Here is an 18,668-nt window from a genome sequence, read left to right as displayed (position 1 = left end):
AGAGCTACTCCCGGGAGGCTGGTGCAGGCTCCTGGTCATTGTTTTTTTTTTTTCTGATTTAGCGAGGGGTGCAGAGCGGTCAGACTAAGGTAGCATAGGAGGCTTGAAAGGAGATGCTACTTTATGGCTATTAGGCTTTTTTATGTTGGCAGGACATTTTTTTTTCCATGCACTCTGCTAGTCCTGAGAGACAGAAGAACAGAGGGATGAGTGAGTGCAGCATGCTCTCCACACGCTGTGATTGAAAGAAAGTGAACTTTTAAAAAGCAGATTGAGTGCAGAGATGTTAAAGGTTTGTATATTCGTATCAAACAGCTGCACAATTGACAACCACACTGGCCAGCCCTGCTTAACCCAGCTGTAGAGTTCTGCCCCAGCAGAACACATTAATTTAGCCCGGGGAACCACTTAGAGGGCCCTGGAGATCCGGGTGACTTTCTTGGCTTCCTTTCTTTCTCCACACTTTCATTTCATGGCTGTTAGCTCAGCCTCCTTCAGTCCTGACTTCTCTGCTCTCCATTATTCTACTGTAGTGTTTTCACCCTCCTACTAAGCCAAGGAAATGGGAAGGACCATAATGCTGCATTACCAATCCTTAGCAATCCACTCAAACAGAAAATACACCAGGAATCGGAGTGGCATTATCCTTTTCCCTCTTACTCACAGCTAACAATAGAGGCTGCACGGTTATCTGTTATGGGCCACCGAGACAGATAGAGAGGGGAAGACGGGGGGGGAGAGAGGAGAGGAGAGGCTGGAGTGGAAAACAGAATGACATTCCATATGGCCCGTATGAAGATAAAACTGCTATTATGAAAAGCTCATCCTTCTTGGCGTAATTGACAACTAAGGACAGAACAACTAAGCCAGTGGCCTCGTGAAAAGATGATTACTCACTGAGTGGCTGGACTGTGATCTGGACATTGCGGGACCTCTTGCTGCGGTCGATAAAGTCTCCCGTGGGTGTCTTCTCTCGCTCCGTTACACGGCAGATATACTTCCCAGCATCTTCGGGACGCAAGTGCTGCAGCTTGAGCAGGTATACATTCGGGCTCTCTTTACGCACAGTCATGTGGCCCGCCGCCTCGCGGGCGATGTATTCCGAGCCCAGGACAGGCACGGCACTGGGGCCCACCACGGCCACCGGTGAGCTGCTGAAGACCCACGACACCGAGAAGAAACGCTCGGGGACATTCTGCGCCTCAATGGTGCAGCGAAGCTCCAGCGGCTCACCGGCCGTGAAGGACCGTCGCTCCGTGCTCACCTGGATGCTGAAGTCGCGGTCTGAATGGGAGGAAAACAAGGGGAACATCGATGTTGAAGATGTTTTTTGTTTTTTTCCAAAAGAAAAGTACAAAACACTTTCATGGAACACTTGATTGTTAAAAACACGGCACAGCTGAGAGAGTACACGTGTGGGCGAGCTCTCAAGGTAATTTTTTTAAATTTTCCCTTCACATTTCCAAACATGTTTCTAAAGTCTCAAACAGAACAAATTCTAAATTTAGGCTAAAGCTGAAATGTATTTCACACCTCTGCATTTTTGTAATATCTACAGTTTAGTAAGCTGAACCGGCAATCACAAAAATGAGAGCGAGTAGATTGAAGAGTGGGCGAGAGGGGGGCTTTGAGGTGGTCGAGGGCGGGTTAGGGAAATAAAACAGCAGTTTGTGCTGAAGAGAGAGAAACGGAATAGAAAATAGCAGAGGTTGAGGTCACACAGTACACTGCTCGCGTAAAACTGTGATCTTTCAGACAGCTCTGCTGTCTCCTTCTTTCTCTCCCCCCTTGGTTTCACCTCTGCAATAAAAATAATAAAAAAAAGAAACGCATCTAATTAATATTCTCTTCAGCTGTCTGAAACAAGGAGTCAGACACTCTTTCCTCCTTCTCCTCTTGAACTGTCTAAGACAACAGACAAGAGTAAACACTGCTCCTGGTAGTGCCTCCTTTTGGCCAACTTACACTTGCCGGCACGTGGGCCTTTTGTGTGTGTATGTGTGTGTGTGTGTGTGTGTGTGTGTCATCCGCATTTTATTTATTTCAATTTCCACAAGATGGGTACAGTATGTATCAGAGACAGCTGCTTTGCATCTCAGTGAGGTGGTAGCCCCCAGCTGTAATTACAAAGACTTTAAATGGGCAAACACACTCATGTGGAAAAGTTCAAAGCCTGCCCCTGGTGTAGAGCTCATTATAGGGGGGAGCATTATTATGAGATATTGTTTACCCATACAGTATATATCCATTAATGCACACACGTGCTGAATATTAACGTGTACAGAAGCATACGTGTAGCTAAATGTAATTTGCAATGGTAAAATGGTACTTAAAAGTTTACTGTGCACACACACACACACCCAAGTTTGGAAACGTATAATAAGTTGACGTTTTAGAGGGTGGCATCTTTTTATACATCCAGCCTATGTTCAGGATTCAATAATATATAAAATCAATAAATAAACAGAAAGCTGAATATGAGGGAGCAATTTATTAATGAGCTAAGACATGGCTGCAGAAAATGAGAGGTGATGTGAGAGTGGGGAACAAGAGAAGAGGTGAGTGAAAAGAGGGGGAAAAGGCAGATATGGTGAAAACAGAGAGTGAGAGGTACATTAGGATTCTGTCTGTGGCTCCTCTCTGATGCCGGCTGTGGGTGATTAGCTAGTGATGGGGCTGTCTTGAGATCCACTCCATCTTTTATAATAGGAGTCTTAATGGAGAAGCCGCTGCCTCTCCTTTTTAAATTTCCCTTGCATGCTCTCAGTCAAATGCGCGCTCAGGCAGGTGGAACGCCAACTATACTTTCCAGCCTGGGAGTATGCAAGTTGCACCCTCATCATGTAACATGTACCCAAAAATTTAATCCAGACGAATTTACACAAATACATAAGTTTGTGCACTTCCACCTCCAGCCACACACTGCAGCACCGCTGCGTTATTCTCTTTGTCATGCAACAATACCTCCATCCATAATAGATTACATGGAAGATGGAGAGTGACAAAGGGTGTTGAGGGGAGAAGCTCATCATGCCTTTTGTCTCCTCCCTGAAGTAGCAGGAACTCATCTGACAAACCTGCTTTACATCCGAGTTCCCGCTCTCCTCCTCAGCCACACAGTGCTATCTGGGGCACCATCAAGTCGCATTGGTCCAGAGCGGATCTGATGTTTAATGGGGAAAGGCAAAACGACTCCACTTTGAAGTGATTTACTGGCATGAGCCACTCGCCACCGCATGCTTCCTTGGTAATTGAGCTAATGTCGAGGCGGTTTATCACCCATCTCCGTGGCCCTTTCTTGGAAGCATACAAAGAGATGCTTTATGTATGTGGAACACAGCACAGTGGGTGTGATCGGGTTGAGCTGGGTGAGAGGCTATGAGTACGTGTGAGCAGTCATAAAGCTGTCTTTGTTTCTGGGCCTTCCGGTCTGGAGGTTGACAGGTTATTAGATTATCATCATATGAGGCATATTAGTCTGTTAGCCACCACTGCACATATTTGGTGCCTCCCACACACTTCCATCATGCAGCCCTTGTTATTTGCCCATCCTAAGGCCACCCTCCACATCCCCTCTTCCTCCCTCAGTTAGAAACTTCCTTCCTCCCACCCGTTAGGGAATCTCTGCTTACAGATTTGGCAACAGCATTAAACCAGCACGATTTCTCCCACTGATGTAGTCTGGGAGAAATTAAACTGGTGGAACTGTTAGCGAGATGCAATTGCAAAACCCATTTTTGGCTTCTGAACTCTGGGCCACTTGTAGCCCGAGGAGGTTGTTTCTGTGGAAGTCATGGGCCTCCTGTGTCAAACACCCACGCCATTCGGAGCTGGGCAAATGTATTCTTGGATGTGCTTGTAATGTTGCCCATCAAACAGACACTAATACAAAAGTGGGGAGTCTATGGAGGTTTAGTTAAGCTCTTTTTAGTCCACTAATGAGCTTAGCTTGAGATACTGATCAGCAATCAGTGGAACCCTGCCCACAAGCAGGCGTGTGTGCCAGTCAAAGGACAGGGGGATCTAGACCACTGTCTTTACCCTCGCTCCCTCTGCACTCTTCTTTTCCCACACAATCTTTTCCTCTCAGTCTGGATTAGAAAGAAAGCAGCAGTCTGTGCACTCATTATAGAGCTGCTGGTTAAACTCCTCGCTCATTTCCCCCCACATGTCTACATGCGTGTTTGGCAAGATTACCGGCACCAAGTTGCTGCAAATGGGCTGCACCTTCAAGGCAGCTCCATTCACACACAGTCTGCCGAGTGCGAAAACTAAATGAGCGCTAAATAAGAGGCTAGTTAAAGTGAAAGTGCTTTAGTAGGAAAATCACTATGCGGGTGCATTTCATTCATCATTCACTCACCAGTTGGTTGAATGCGGAGCTGAGTCTTATCGCTCTGTTTTCGGGTCATGGCGAACCAGCTCCCGTCCGAGTCCTGAATCCACTCAGCGGCCTGGCAGTAGAGCACGCCCTGGTCTACAGGCTGCAGCTTGTGAATGGTCAGCCTGTAGGCTGTAGCGCTGGTTTTATCCAACCTGAGGTCCCCCGCAGCCATCCTCTGCCGATACGGTCCCCCGGAGCGCAAAACAAAGTCTCTTGACAAGGTGACCAACTCCTGCGGCAGGGCGGGGGTGTCCTCTGGGGCTCGCAGGTACCAACCGACTGACAAGTGAGTGTGCTGCATGGTGGTCCTGGACACCTCGCAGGTGAGCTGTAATGTGTCGCCCTCCACTTTGGAAAGAGTCTGAGCTGGCGCAGTTACTGTCAAAGAGTCCGCAATAACTGCAAAGACAAACAGAAGAATGAGGAAGATCAGCAAGCATACATGTAGGACCTGAGAAAAAAAAACAGAGTAGGAAAGTTATTCTCTTCCTCAATATTTGTTTTTATTTATTTATTTATTTATTCGTTCTATATTTAATCGAGAAGTTTACTTGAGATCAGAATCACTATTACATTATTACAATATTCACATGAGACAGCGCTGGAAAAAAAAAAACCCCAGAACAAAACAAGATGCACAATAAACAGAATTACCAAAACGCACTCACAAAAATCAGCTGGTAATGAAGCTTGACATTTCCAATGAGAATGTAAAACATCAGCTATTCATACAGTGAAATCAGCCCTGGGATGTCTAAGGATAGATAGTGACTGCGTCATGCACTGGAGTGTCTACACTGAAATGGGCAGAGAGAGATGAGGCTGTTTGGGAGATTCAGCAGCAGTGCTTAAAGCAAATGACATGACATGGTTAATTCTTCCCGACTGTACGAAAGTTCATCCAACCGTGTGATACAGAGCAGACTGATGATGACGGAATTTGTCATTTGCACAATGTGTGATACTATATAAGGATTGAGCCACTCAAGGGCTGAGGGGGCGGCACGCCGGCTTAAAATATCCCTATAATTGAGAGGTAACACAAAGGTTGACTTAATAGTTTCACACCGGGAAGAAAACAGAAACCTTTAATTTTATACACGAGGCTGGTTTTTCCATACATAAAAATATGTATAACTTGGACCCTCTGAAGAAAACCCTCCATCACAGTGTAATTACATTATTTTTTTATTTTATTTTACTAGCATTAGTACAGTTAAGATATGAAAATAAACCACTCTTATACCATCAGTAGTTATTAATCTGATTTATTGGTAGGAAAAAGTGTGATGAAAAGGTGTTAATGCAGCCGAGCTTCTATTGGAGGTGACTGCCCTCTATTTCCTCCTCCATACATGATTATCACATGTCACACAGTGTGTTGATGGCATTCTTTCCATCTCACAGACCAATATACCTCCAGAGACCCCCCTGGCACTTCATTCAGACTGATTAAATCCCATAAGGTTTCCCACAGGCACAATAACATCTTACAGCGATGCTCCATCTCACTAAACATTTCAAACAGTTTTTGATCACACATACTAAATATACAAACAGCAAGTTAAAATTACTGTAATAGATTCAGCACAGTCTTTCTTCCAACAATTTAACTGAGAATAAAGGCAAGAATCCAAGCCAGATGGTTGAGAACAGAAGAGATTTGGGGGGGGGGGGGCAGTCGAGTGCAGGGAAGCAAAATAGACATCAAGATGCTATGATTTCAGAGAAGGCCAGGAAAAGAAAAAAAAAAAAAAAAAAAAACGTCACTTTGACAGAAATAAATATGTATAGCTTTATAGAAGAACTTATATTAGAGAAAAGATGAAGAAAAACAAAAACAACATTTTAGGATGTGCACCAGGGTGCCAGAAGCAGAAAGAGCAGAAGATAGCATTGGGTTTAAGATTCCATCACGTAATGCATTATTGACAACCAAGAGGAAGAAAGGTCACCAGGTCAGGTTATCACACGTGGGGGTGGTTGCACACTCTCTGAGGTTAAGAATTACAGGTTTGAGCCAAGCTGGGAAGAAATTAATTGGGTGAATACTGCCAAAGGGAGCTGTCTTGCTTTGCCATGTGGTGGCCGTGAACGGCTCATAAAAGCCAGAAAATTGAAGCGCATTGTGAGAGAGTTTATGTTGGTCGAGTGCTTTGTCAAGATGTCTGGGTGCTGGGACTCTTGAGGGATCACAATTATGAAGACTAAAAATAATCATGTCCAGGGCCTGTGCCGCTTCGCGCTCGCTGCGACTAATTTGTTACAATAATTTAACTCTCCGATATTCTATGCAAACTCACGCTGCACGGACTGCAGACGTTGCGCCGACCATGCGTCTGCCCGTGTGCTTGTGAGTAAGAGAACATCAGTCAAATTTAGAGATCGGGAGAACAGAGAAACAGACACCACTAATGAAACAAACGAGGGAACAAAGACGGAGAGATCAGAGAAAAAATATATAGAGGAGGCGGAGAGAAGTGGGTTGACATCTGGTTAGCGGAGTTTAACAAGGCACTCAAAGGCAGAAACAGTGATGAAACAAAAGTGGCAGGAAAAGAAGTAATCAGGTGGGTCAGACTCAGTGGCACTCTAATGAGATGCTGCAGGAGACGCCGTGCACATCAGTCCCAGACGAGAATAAACAGTTTTCTGCCATTGTTTGCAGTACTGTTGAAAATACTGACGAGGCCTGAATGAACATGACCTCTAATGCACTTTTCCATTACCCTGAGTGCTTGATAAACCGTCTAGCAGCCAGGAATGCAAATGGTAGTCATGGGCAGCAATAAAGCTATCCTGCTGATATATTTGTTTGTTGGTTGCACAATTAAATGACTAACATGGGAATCTCACCGAGCCTGTATTAGCGTTTATTGTCAAAAGGTTTATTCATAACAAATTTGGGGTGAGCAATTGCTGGTAATGGTTTCAACTGCTGAGAGATAATTGTTCCATATTAACATTTACTAACTTTCAGCAGATTCACTACGTTTCAAAATCTTGCGAGACTTTTTAATCTTGCGGTGTCTAAATGAAATTAAAACTAATTACATGAAAAAGGTGCACATGAGTTTACATTTTATAGACATAAAAAAGATGTGTGTAAAAGCATAAAAATCACCCCTTTGAAAATCGGCTTGATTATAAAGATTATGCAATGGTTCACCAAAACATTATAACCATGGTCTCCATTTTATTGCAAAAAAAACAGATCTGTCCACTCGAAACAGGCCTTCTATGACATTTTCCCGTGGTTTCTGGCAACAAGAAGCAGCACCTTGAGTCCTGTGAGCTGCGAGGTCTAACCACCTTGAATCAGACTTGTTTGTATCACACATACCAAGTTATATCTTTGAAGGCCAAGTCAACACCCGACCTTATTAAAGTACTCCTTCATTCAATTTGCTTTGCAGCAGGGTCCATTACTTTGCTTGCGATACATGTCTGTAAAAGCAAACCGCCCATAGAATCACACCGTTTCTATCTGTTAGCCATTTTCCCATAGTGCACCATGGTACCACGTGGTCCCCAGCAACCACATACACACAAACACATGCAGCCTTCAGCCGAGGCCACTTCCTTCCATGACTATATTGTCCGGTTCTCATGCTCATTGTTGCTGCTCTGGGCGATGGCGAGCAAGACCACCCCGTCATAAAGGGTGCAGCCTCATATGTAATAAACTGTGATGCAATATCGATCAGGACCAGCAAAGTGAGCTGCGGTAACTCATCTGTTGGTTCTGACAACATGCACCAGCCTCGGGCGAAGTTTTTATTTATTTTTTATTTTATTTTCTTCCTCGGACCATCTAACTATCACAATGTGGACCTGGTCAAATTCAGTCACATCCTTAAGCTCTTCCCATATTTTCTGATTCAAGAACATTTCAATTTACTCCACCTGGCTCTTTGTGCACATGGTTGAACAGCAATATTTTTCTCGATTAAATCAATATCGCTGGAGTCCAGTTCTGAGCCGCAATAACTTGATGTTATGTCATTTCACTCCGACACTCCAGTCAACAATGAGTGAACGGCAGCCTCGCACAGATGTAACGTTACCACAACAACACACCTACGCTACAACCTGCCATCACCATAGCAACCCTCCCACTACATGCTGACGGCCTTTGAGAACAGTCAGGAGTTACTATAACAACCGCACCCACCAACTCCAACTCAATTCTGACTCACATTAACTCACCTATCGAGAGTGAAGCAGCTTCTCCTCACTCCTTGGCCCACTTATCCCAGCGATATTAAACACTTTGACCTCATCTGAAGTTCTCTGGGCCAATCGGGGTCACGCACGTGGATATGTTGAGTTGGCAGACCCAATCAAAAAGCACCATCCTATCTCAGCCTGTCCAAGGGTTGGGGTTGTAAACACGCCCGAGATGCTCCAATAGCCCCACTGACCTCAATCTGGGAAGGATTAGGAACAGCATGAGATGGCATTCTCTGGCACAAACACAAACTCATGTCCGTCTCTTGTGAGGACATCGTATTGACTTATTTTAGCGCTGTGTAAATAAAAGCAACAGTTGAGGCGTAGTTTATGTAGATCTTTTAGTCAAAACAAGAGCAGAATGCGCTTACCACTAAGAGGAGCTCAAGTCTGCTCATTGCCAGGGGAAGAAAAAAAAAAAAAGATTTTGTTGAAGATTTTTACTTTATTGTCTTACATGTAGGAACTATTTATAAACACATCTGTGAGCCTTGCTGGTCGCCCAAGCAACACATTTCTTCAACGAAATGGCCGTGGAACGACTTCGTAGCTCATCTCAAGTTTCGGGGTCCTGCAGACATAATCACTTATTGAATCTGCAACTATGGCTCAGTTCCAACCAATGGTCACACTGTGTTCCCGATTATTTACAGCTACTACTCTATAAATGTAAATTAGGACTAAAAAGGGACTTTTTCCCCCACCTTATATTTGGGCCAATATGACACAAAGAGAATCTGATCCCAGTAAACACAGCGGTGCAGTGTGTGGCATGCTTGCCTCCATGCCTGGACCGCTCTCTGGAGATTGCGTGCTCTCCTTACATTTACAGATTGATTTTTTTTTTTCCTCCTCAAATTATCTGGCCTCCACAGCTCAAAAAAAATGTGGGGTTAATAAGTGCCTGTAATTATTCTTGAGTTGTGACCGTGGTAATCTTGCGATGGACTGGCGACCTCCTCTGGGTGTAATCCGCCCCCAACTACACAGAATCATCTGGAATCTGCTGCTTGCAACCCCAAAATGAATAAAACAAGAATAGAAAAAAACAAATATGCAAAAGTATAAAAAATATTAAATTAAATCCTATAATGGAAAGTTCCATGTATTGAAAAAGAAAGATACCGTTGAAATGATGCTGACGAAATTTAGCAGGCAATCCCATCTTTCCCCTAAAAAGTGTGACCGGATTTTCAAAGATTTAAGTCTTCATTAAGAATGAATGGCTTGAGAGCTAAGTGACACAGAAGAGAAGTTGAAAAGTAGAGAAGAGCAAACTAACACACGGATAGTTTTACTTCTTATGTGAGATTTTTTATTTTTATTTTTTTTAAACCTGTGGTTATTGTAGTTTATTCTAAAATCAGTGGTTCGATTTCTAAGGTAAACCAAAGAAGCATCATTTGTTTCATGATGCATTTGTTCCAATTATCTGATGAAAACAAAAATGTGTTTACTATAATTAACTATTAAAGTTACCACTGTATCTTGATGAATAGCAGGTATGCCAGGTGTTTTTCGGTATTGGATGTCATTTAGTAAATTTGTCAGAAATGCCCGTGTTGAAGTTGAGACTCAAAGAACTTGTTCTTTGAGTTTTTTTAGCTTTGGAACATTCAGCATCATATTTGGATATTTTACTGCAGCAAAAGCTTTTCGAGTTCACCGCGGTCTCAGCCATCATGAATTAAGTTAAAACTGTAAGTTCAAGGAAGATTTCTGGTATTTTTCTTGTCATGTTTTAAATGTGCGCAGACTGAAATCCCAAAAATGCGGGTGATTTAAGCCTTTTCACCGTGTGAATCAGTATAATCTCTCCCATTCTGAGATGGAGGTTCTCATGTGTGGATGTCGCGAAAGCATACCAGTGATATTCGGCTTTTTTTTTTTTTGACTGACACTGAAGATGTCAATCCTCTATAAATCTTTAAAACTACTCTCTTCCTTTTCTACCTCATCTGCAGCTTGTGCTTTCATCTCCTTCCATTTCCTGATCTTCTCCTACTCTTTCAGCCTTCTGAAGTGAGTGACGGTCGTCGTGCCTCGAGCTGCCCTTTTAAGTCCAGTCACACAGAGACAGAAGCGTGGGGGACACGGGGACACAAAAATGGCGGAAAAGGGATTTTGCAGAGATGACATGGGGGGAGATGATAATTTATGAAGACTGATCTGTACATTTTCCATTAATGGAAACTTTTAAAATAGCATTGCAGGGTGCGAGGTGGCGACTGAGCTAACGAAGTGGTCCATCATGACAAATCCAAGAAGAAGATGAAGCCAACAGAAAAATCACAGAAGTGCTTGTGCATTTATTGATGTCAAAAGGGTTTTTAAGGTGGAACAAAAACTGCCAACAGTGAAAATCCAACCCTCCAGCAACGACAGCTCCTCCTGGTGAGCTTTGTCATGAGAGAGAATGACTTCTGGGAGAAGTGCAGTAGTTCTCAGATTCCCTCTGGATGGTACCGCTGTTGCAAACAATCAGAGGAACATGCACTCTCTTCTAAGGGCAACACAATTTTTTTTTTTAAATAAACACGCGTGTACCCACACTGGCATGAGACGACAGCAGTGGTTCCATCGTCAGGTCAACAGTGGGGCAGCATTGATTGTTTTTCTGTTTGACGGATAAACCAAATGTGTAACAGAGAGCGAGCACTTATAAACTATGGATCCCTTGTAGGACCACTTAACATACCAATACACTTTTCTGTATAGGTTTTACTCTATAAACTAGTAGTATATTGTATGCAGCTATTTAAAGGTAATGATTGATGGCTAATATAAACTGAGGAGCAATGTGGTAACGCTGCAATCACCGTGTCAAACATGCCAATTGGCCTTCTGTTAATGACGGCACCTGACATGTTGCTGGCTGTGTTTTGCAGTGACTGGATGATTGGTGGAAGGTGAGAGCGCTGAGCACCAATGTTGACTCCAGTGTATTGCACTGTTTTGTTACAGTGCTGACCGGGTCATTAACTATTAATAGTATTTTCCACATCTAGTTTCAGTTTGGGGTTTCACAAATTTCAGAAACTCCCTGGACTCTCCATCTATGGACACACAACTCTTTAGTCAGAAACCATCTGTGGCCTGTGATTAAAAAAAAAAAAAAAAAGATGGGTCAAAAGGTTAATGACACAAATATGTTAAAAACACCAAATCTCGCTGCATCATGATTAACTACAGTTGCATTCCGGATTGTATTTGTGTTGTTGTTTGAAAAGACCTGGCTGATTGGTTGTCAAAGTGTAAATCTCAGATGGTGATGAGGGTTGAATCCGTTGTGGATGCACCTGCTTTCGCCAGGCTTGACCGTCTTGCATAAAAATATCACTTTTGCATGGAACATATTGAAAGAGCTTCAAAATGCATTTCCATAGTATGTAACCAAATGCGTGTTTAAAGTGTCCTCACACATTGTGAAAATTGAGAAAGAAAATAGCCAAATGACAAAACAATGTTTGTCCATTGATCCATCTATCCAGCCATATCCCTCTCGCCAACTGATTGCGGGTTGCAGGGTGCTGGAGTCGTGCTATTTTTTGACTGTGGGAGAAAACTGGAGTATGTACATACGAGGATAATATGTAAACTCCACACAGAAAAGCATCCAAACTCAACCTGGACTCAAACCAGAGTCATCGGAACATTTTCCAATGAGATAAGAGGACTGACCACTTCACCACCATGCAGCAGTCCTCGCCCCCCTCGCCCAAAACCAAGATAAAAGTATGAGTGGACATGTCCACACACATTTGGCCCAACAGTGTGTGCCATGACACTCTTCCTGCCAAGCAGTGCAGATGTTCAGCCACAGCTGAAGTGCTTACAGTGTTGCAGTGCGTAATGGCCTTAAGTGTCTGTTTTCGTGTGTGTGTGTTGCTGCAAAGCAAATGGCCATTTGGCAAAGCCAGAAGGGTAATTATTGTTAATTACTCTGTGAAACTAAGAGTACTGCTGCGAGGGAAACGGAGCGAGTGGGCGATCCTCAGCTCCCCTCCACAGCCTCGTCACCGAGCAGACGTCACTTACTGACCCACGGCACCTGCAACACATGCAGGCGTACTGGGTCAGGAAATGATACCAGGATGAATAAATAAAGAAACCGAGCCTACACCTGCCTTTCGCATTCTTATTATCTAATACTGTGCTCATTCACATCCTCCACTCTTTTGTTCTTTGCCGCGAGAGCTACCGATGAGTCAGAACGAGAGTCAAAGTGGTTCAACTGGGAAATTAAGAGAGGGAGGACTGTGAAGTAGGAGGGAGATGAACAATGGTGAGGATGAAGGCGAAGAGGAAGAAGAAGAAAGGAGCAAAGATGAACAAAGGGGCAGTGCTCTCTCCTTTGATATGTTCTACCTCGCGCATGTTTGTAGCCTAAATATAGACGATTTGCTTGTCACTCTTCAGTCTTCAGTCCATGCACACTAATGCAAATTTTCCCCAAACAACTCACAAAGTGAGCACACACGTCATCCAGAGACCCTAAAAATCAAGCACGTTTACAAAACACTGCGAGCAACTCCTAAAACAAATGCTGATGAACTTGCGTCTACACCACTTTCCCCAGGAGCCTGCTATTAAAAATAGGATCCCCCCCCAAAAAAAGAAAAAAAGGAATATAAACGAATATTTAAAAAAGTAAAAAGAAGGCAAAGTACGGATCATGACCTACAGCCACACAAGAGATGAGGGAATGAAACAGAAGAGGCGTAATCTCAAAAAAAAAAAATAGAAAAAAGAAAAAAAGGATGTGATCTGGGTCCTCAGCAGGGGGTACATCCATAATACAACACACATCACACACGCATGATCACATGAGCCCTGTATCTAATGGAATCTCAAGTACAGAGCGCAACTCCTTCTGCCTCCTCCGTTTTTTCCTGCTTTGGCATATTTATTTATTATGTAATATCAGGCAGCAAAGATGTTGTACAATGTATGGGCCTAGGGAAATAACTGTTTATGTGTGACAATGTGTTTGTTAGTAAAATGTTCTCAAGTGATTTTGTGACCATGTGCTGGATCAGTGTTGTTATTATTAAGGCCTTTTTCTTTTTTCCTTTTCCCAAATCCACAGAGTATACAGAAACGTTGTGTTTTCGTCTTTTCAGGCACAGTTGGGCTCACCATCAAACCGAAGCTGTGACATTGGCAGCGATCGTACAGCAGATTTACGTAGGATCAGAGTAGACACTTCACTCAGAGAGACCGAACTTTGCTAAACACCCAAAATGTTCTCTTAAAACAATAATTTCAGTAAGAAGACAAAAACATGCTCCTCATTTGCATCAAGCGCCAGTCACTTATTTGTCTTATAAACGCCCACTGATGGTCGCAGATTACAACGGCTGAGGTCAAGTACCTAAACTTAACAATGAGCCCATTGCAGAACCTTTAATTCCAGTGTCACCAACGGCTTATATTAGCTTAAAAAATCTTTAACGACTCCCAAATTCTCTTGAGGAATAGCTATTATAACCCCCCATTCTCTATAATGCTTTATTCAACACAGCTTTTTTTGACTGTGTGAAGAAACCAAAGTACGCACAGGACGAAAAAAAAAAGATGAAATTATAGAAACTCCTCACAGAATGGCCCCGAAAGCCAGACTGAAATTGGGGAGAACCACTACACCAATTACCAGACCAGCTAATAGGTCAAATTAGTTAAATCTGATAAGTGTGTTTGGTGGTCATTTGGAAAATAATCTCACTATTAATAAGTTTTGAACACTTACAGCAAGGCTTTAGTCTCTGCCATGTGTCAGCTATGACTGACAGTCTCCTGCTGCTCTCTTGACTGAACTCACACTGAGTCAGAATTTGGAGATTCTGTTTAAAGAACAAACCAATTTTTTAAATTTTTTTTTATTTTTTTTTTACTGTATGTGGGTTTTTGTCACAGTAACAAGACTTTAACGGGATCCTTGCTGGGTGCCGTCACACAGTATTTTTTTGGAAACCGTGCTTCTAATGGCGGCGCCTGTCCTCTTACCACAGTGCAGCCAACATGAACCTGTGTTTTCAATAAGACGACATTTACTTTGATCTGAGGAGACGTGGTGTATTTTTTATTTTTTTTTAGAAAAAGAGAATGAGAGTGATTGTGTCTGTGTTTGATCAGCTGTATGAGATGTGCTCACAAACGTAGCCCCGATGCGGATTTCGTCCGACTGCAGGATCATTTTGCTCAAACTTGCAAGTGCACGAGGCGATTTCACGTGAAACTCACATGGGCATTTGGGGACACCGATTCATAAGTAACCAACAACTTTTAGTTTGTAAATGAGTCAGAGTTTTGACTTCAATCCCAAAAAAGTCTGGATCAGACACAAAAGCATTTGCAAATAAGAGAATAATGAGCGGTACCATTTCCTCCAAGTCTGTAATGAACACTACATGAACTATTTTTTTCCTACACCAGGACCATATCTGATTGATAGCTTCGCATTTCATTATGCACACATTTTCTTTGAATGATCAAATAACTGGCTTATTAAACATTTTGCCCAGCGATGCAGAGGTTAAAATGTTTTGTCCACTGAATGGCTGAAGAGGATTTCACTTTGACCTTCCTCTCCAAGTTAACCTTTGGTGCTTGCCTTTTTTCTCCAGCACATTGTGCTCCCAGTTAACCGTCATGAAAAGACAAGAATGCCAAAGCCCATCTGTGAGCATTCAAATGACGCCAAAGGTGCTGCCCCCGTGCCAAAGGCCAGCGTGGAGACGTTCAGCATACACAGTTTTTTTTTTTTTACATTTGCATGGAGATTTTATTGCCAGATTTTATTTGCCTGCAGATTTCGATGTGTCAATCATGACTTGAGTACTGAAGCAATGAATATAATTTATACCCTTGATATTGATATTATAATAGACTAAGGAAGAAAAATTCCCAGGGAGATAAATGCATTCTCCAAATGTAAAGCTTGATAATAAAATCCCCCCCACCAAAAAAAAAAGCCAAGGTGGTCCAAACCCAGAATTTACTGTTTAATTGGTGCAGTGAATTGAAAGTCTCACACAATCTGGACCAATCAAAACGACTTCCACACTGCCCTATCATATCAGAGCAAATTCAATCTTGTGAGGGGGGATGAAATAAAAAAAAAACTATGAGAAAAAGAAGAGGAAGATGCTGAAAGGGGTGAGAGGATATGAGAGATCTTACAGATGCTGTTATGAGATTTCTGGTGAGGAGCTGAGCGGTCTGTCGTCAACGGAACCTGTGTGTGTGTGTGTGTGTGTGTGTGTGTGTGTGTGTGTGTGTGTGTGTGTGTGTGTGTGTGTGTGTGTGTGCGTGTGTGGTAACAGAGGTCACGGTGACTGAAGGGAAAAGGCCTCTTCATTTAATAAATGGCTCTCTCAAGCATTCTTTTCTGTCTTCTTACACTGTCATTTGTGCCCAAGCCCTGTCCCATTTTTCTCTTCACAATTTTCTTCTCACTCAAGCAATCCTCCATCTGCACGCTGCCACGTCAAACCCATGTCCCCTCCTTTTTACCACAGCATCAGCTGTGTCTTTATTCTTAGACAAGTTGTTTGTCTGCACTTAATTAACACACGTGTTCCGTTTTTATTAGCACATGTTTTCTCTTCGTGATGATCAGATAAGAAAGGAACACTTTTTTTTTGTTGGAATATTGATCTATTTTTGACACCTTATGCTTTCCATACCGGTCAGGCAGTGACCCCACTGCAGGTCTTTTTCTCTGTACCAGATGGTCACAATGCAAGTAAATGAAGTAACAAATCCTCAGAGTGTATGTGAGCGTGTGCAAGAGGGAGAAGGAAACAGAGCTCAGTCCCCATGGCGATTAGAGCTTATTACACCTGAAGGTAGAGGCACATCAGAGTCCAACAGTCACTCTCTCACACACGCGCATCTACACACAAACCCACCTAAATACACAGATAGCCAAGCCTGAGGGAGCAGCTGCTCTCTGACACACACACAGATGAGTGTAAGTGACTGAGGTATTCCCTTCTGCTCGACCAAACGTTTCCTCCAGAGCCGTGACTCAGCTGTAGTGGGCTACTGAATCACACACAGTCCCGGGGGATGTGTTGATAATTAACACACAATTTTAGACAAATATACCGTGGATTAATAACCAAACCATTAATGCGCAAGCTCGGTTTTTAATACTGCATGATGACTTGCTAAAACACACGGACCTCTTAACTCTATCGCAGCGTTTCATTGAGATTTATTCTGCACATTTTCAGAGTGTCATCTTAATGAGCCGTTCATTTTACTATTGACTATCTCAATAGTGTCAGATAATCATCAACTGAAGGCAGCTAAAGATTTAAAGACACTAGAGATGAAAAACTACATGTCAGAGCTTATTCTATTGGAATTTCTTTATAGCGAATATGCTGTATATTATTTACAACAGTAACTTTCAATGTTTGGGGTTAGTCTCGCTTGAGGGTGGGGCCAGAAAGCCTGGGGTTTCTTCTTAAAAAACAAAAACAAAAACAAAAACAGGCTAACAAGAAAAATTGCTAAATATTCCTTTAGAACACACATTTAAACTCAATGTATTGGATTTGTGAAATGAGTAAATTCACAGCATATCTAACCAACACACAAAGATTTCTAGTTTTTGCAAGAATCCATCTATTCATCTAGAATCCAGCATCAATATATCTTCTCTACTACTTTATCCATGAGGAGCTGGACCCAATCCCAGCTGAGTATGGGCGAAGGCAGAGTGCTCCCCTGGACAGACTGCCAGTCCATCACTGAGCAAACACAGAAAATACACCAATTCACACATAGAAAAGATAGCAGAATCATCAATTCACCTCAAATATATATTTTCAAACTGCGGGAGGAAACCCAGAGAAAAACAAAATACAACCTTTGCAGAGAAAGCCCCCCCCAACTAGCACAAGGCTGGCATTCACACAAAAAATGACTACTTGGCAATGAGATAGAGCATGTGTGGCGTGACAGTTGGGAGGTAGCAATGTGGTTGAAGCTGTGTGAAAGGGGTCGACACTACACCTACCACACCAACATCCGATTCAGAACATGCTCCATGTAATATGTTAATATAACATTGAGCGTATTAAAATACTAAAGCTGATCCTTTCGCTTTTCATTTTTATAGTGACATACACACTAGTATTTTTCTCTGGTTTGTTTGTATGAGCCTCGTGTGTATTTGCTCAGGTTTGCTTGGTAAGGAGCATAGAAGAGGGAGCGGTCCAACAAAGACGAAAGTAGGAGAGGAATAGAAAGATGGGCAGCGAGTGAAAGAGTGGGCTTTAGTATTGTAGCAGGAGAATGGTGACGTGGCGATGAAAGGGCTGAATTCTGTGATAAGAGACCGGTTCGTGGTAAGGAGAAGCTTTCAAATATGAGACGCTGTTTACACAAAGGCAACAGAGGAGGATTTAAACACCAACCAAGATGCGCACAAACACATATGCGCAGACACGCATGCAAATACACAATGTGACACCACGTCTCACTGAGGCCCGGCCAGGAAACGAGCCCGAGTGAGCGTGTAGGGAAGACGGAGAGTAAGCGAGAGATTAAAAGGCAAGGCGTTAGAGGAGGGGTAGTCTGAAGAGAGGTGGGAGTATGAAAGACAAATCTTCCTAAGAGCATTTGAGAGGAGCTGTGTGCAAAGCTATCTTTGACTGAAATCCATTGCAGCATCAAAGATCCACTCATCACAGTTAAACACATGTAATATTGCTTAACCCCACCGAGTTCGGTGCACCCCTCCTCTGTATCTCTCGTCGTCTCTCTCCATCGGTCTAACCCCATCCACCTTTTTTGATATGTTGTTTGCTTTCATATACTATCCACCGACATCCACCCAAGAGCCCAAACAACACACATTTTCTACAAACACCGTGTACTCCATATGACAGAAATGCATACAGACACAAGGGCTGTGTGGGTTTGTTTGTCTTCTCCGTTGCTGCTGTCCTGGAGGTTGTTAGCACATGTGCCGGGTTTTGTGGCGACTGCCAACATCAGCATCAACACACATCCCAGAGTCATTACTACTTCTGCA

At 42.9% G+C, this 18,668-nt stretch overlaps 1 protein-coding gene across 2 annotated transcripts in view; it reads right to left on the bottom strand.

Moving 5' to 3' along the window:
* igsf3 (immunoglobulin superfamily, member 3) overlaps positions 1-18,668 on the bottom strand; it is a 73,459-nt gene that overhangs the window by 24,785 nt on the left and 30,006 nt on the right. For both annotated transcript variants that reach the window (XM_080498441.1, XM_080498442.1), the window contains 2 exons: positions 4,364-4,783; positions 898-1,284 (listed from right to left, as the gene is read on the bottom strand). In XM_080498441.1, the coding sequence (XP_080354567.1) occupies positions 898-1,284; positions 4,364-4,783 (807 nt within the window). The remainder of the gene's footprint in view (positions 1-897; positions 1,285-4,363; positions 4,784-18,668) is intronic.

This window comes from Blennius ocellaris (assembly GCF_963422515.1).
Source record: "Blennius ocellaris genome assembly, chromosome: 6".
Taxonomy (NCBI): Eukaryota; Metazoa; Chordata; class Actinopteri; order Blenniiformes; family Blenniidae; genus Blennius; species Blennius ocellaris.
The sequence above is the reverse complement of the archived record's forward strand: the minus strand, read 5'-3'. Positions and strand labels throughout refer to the sequence as shown.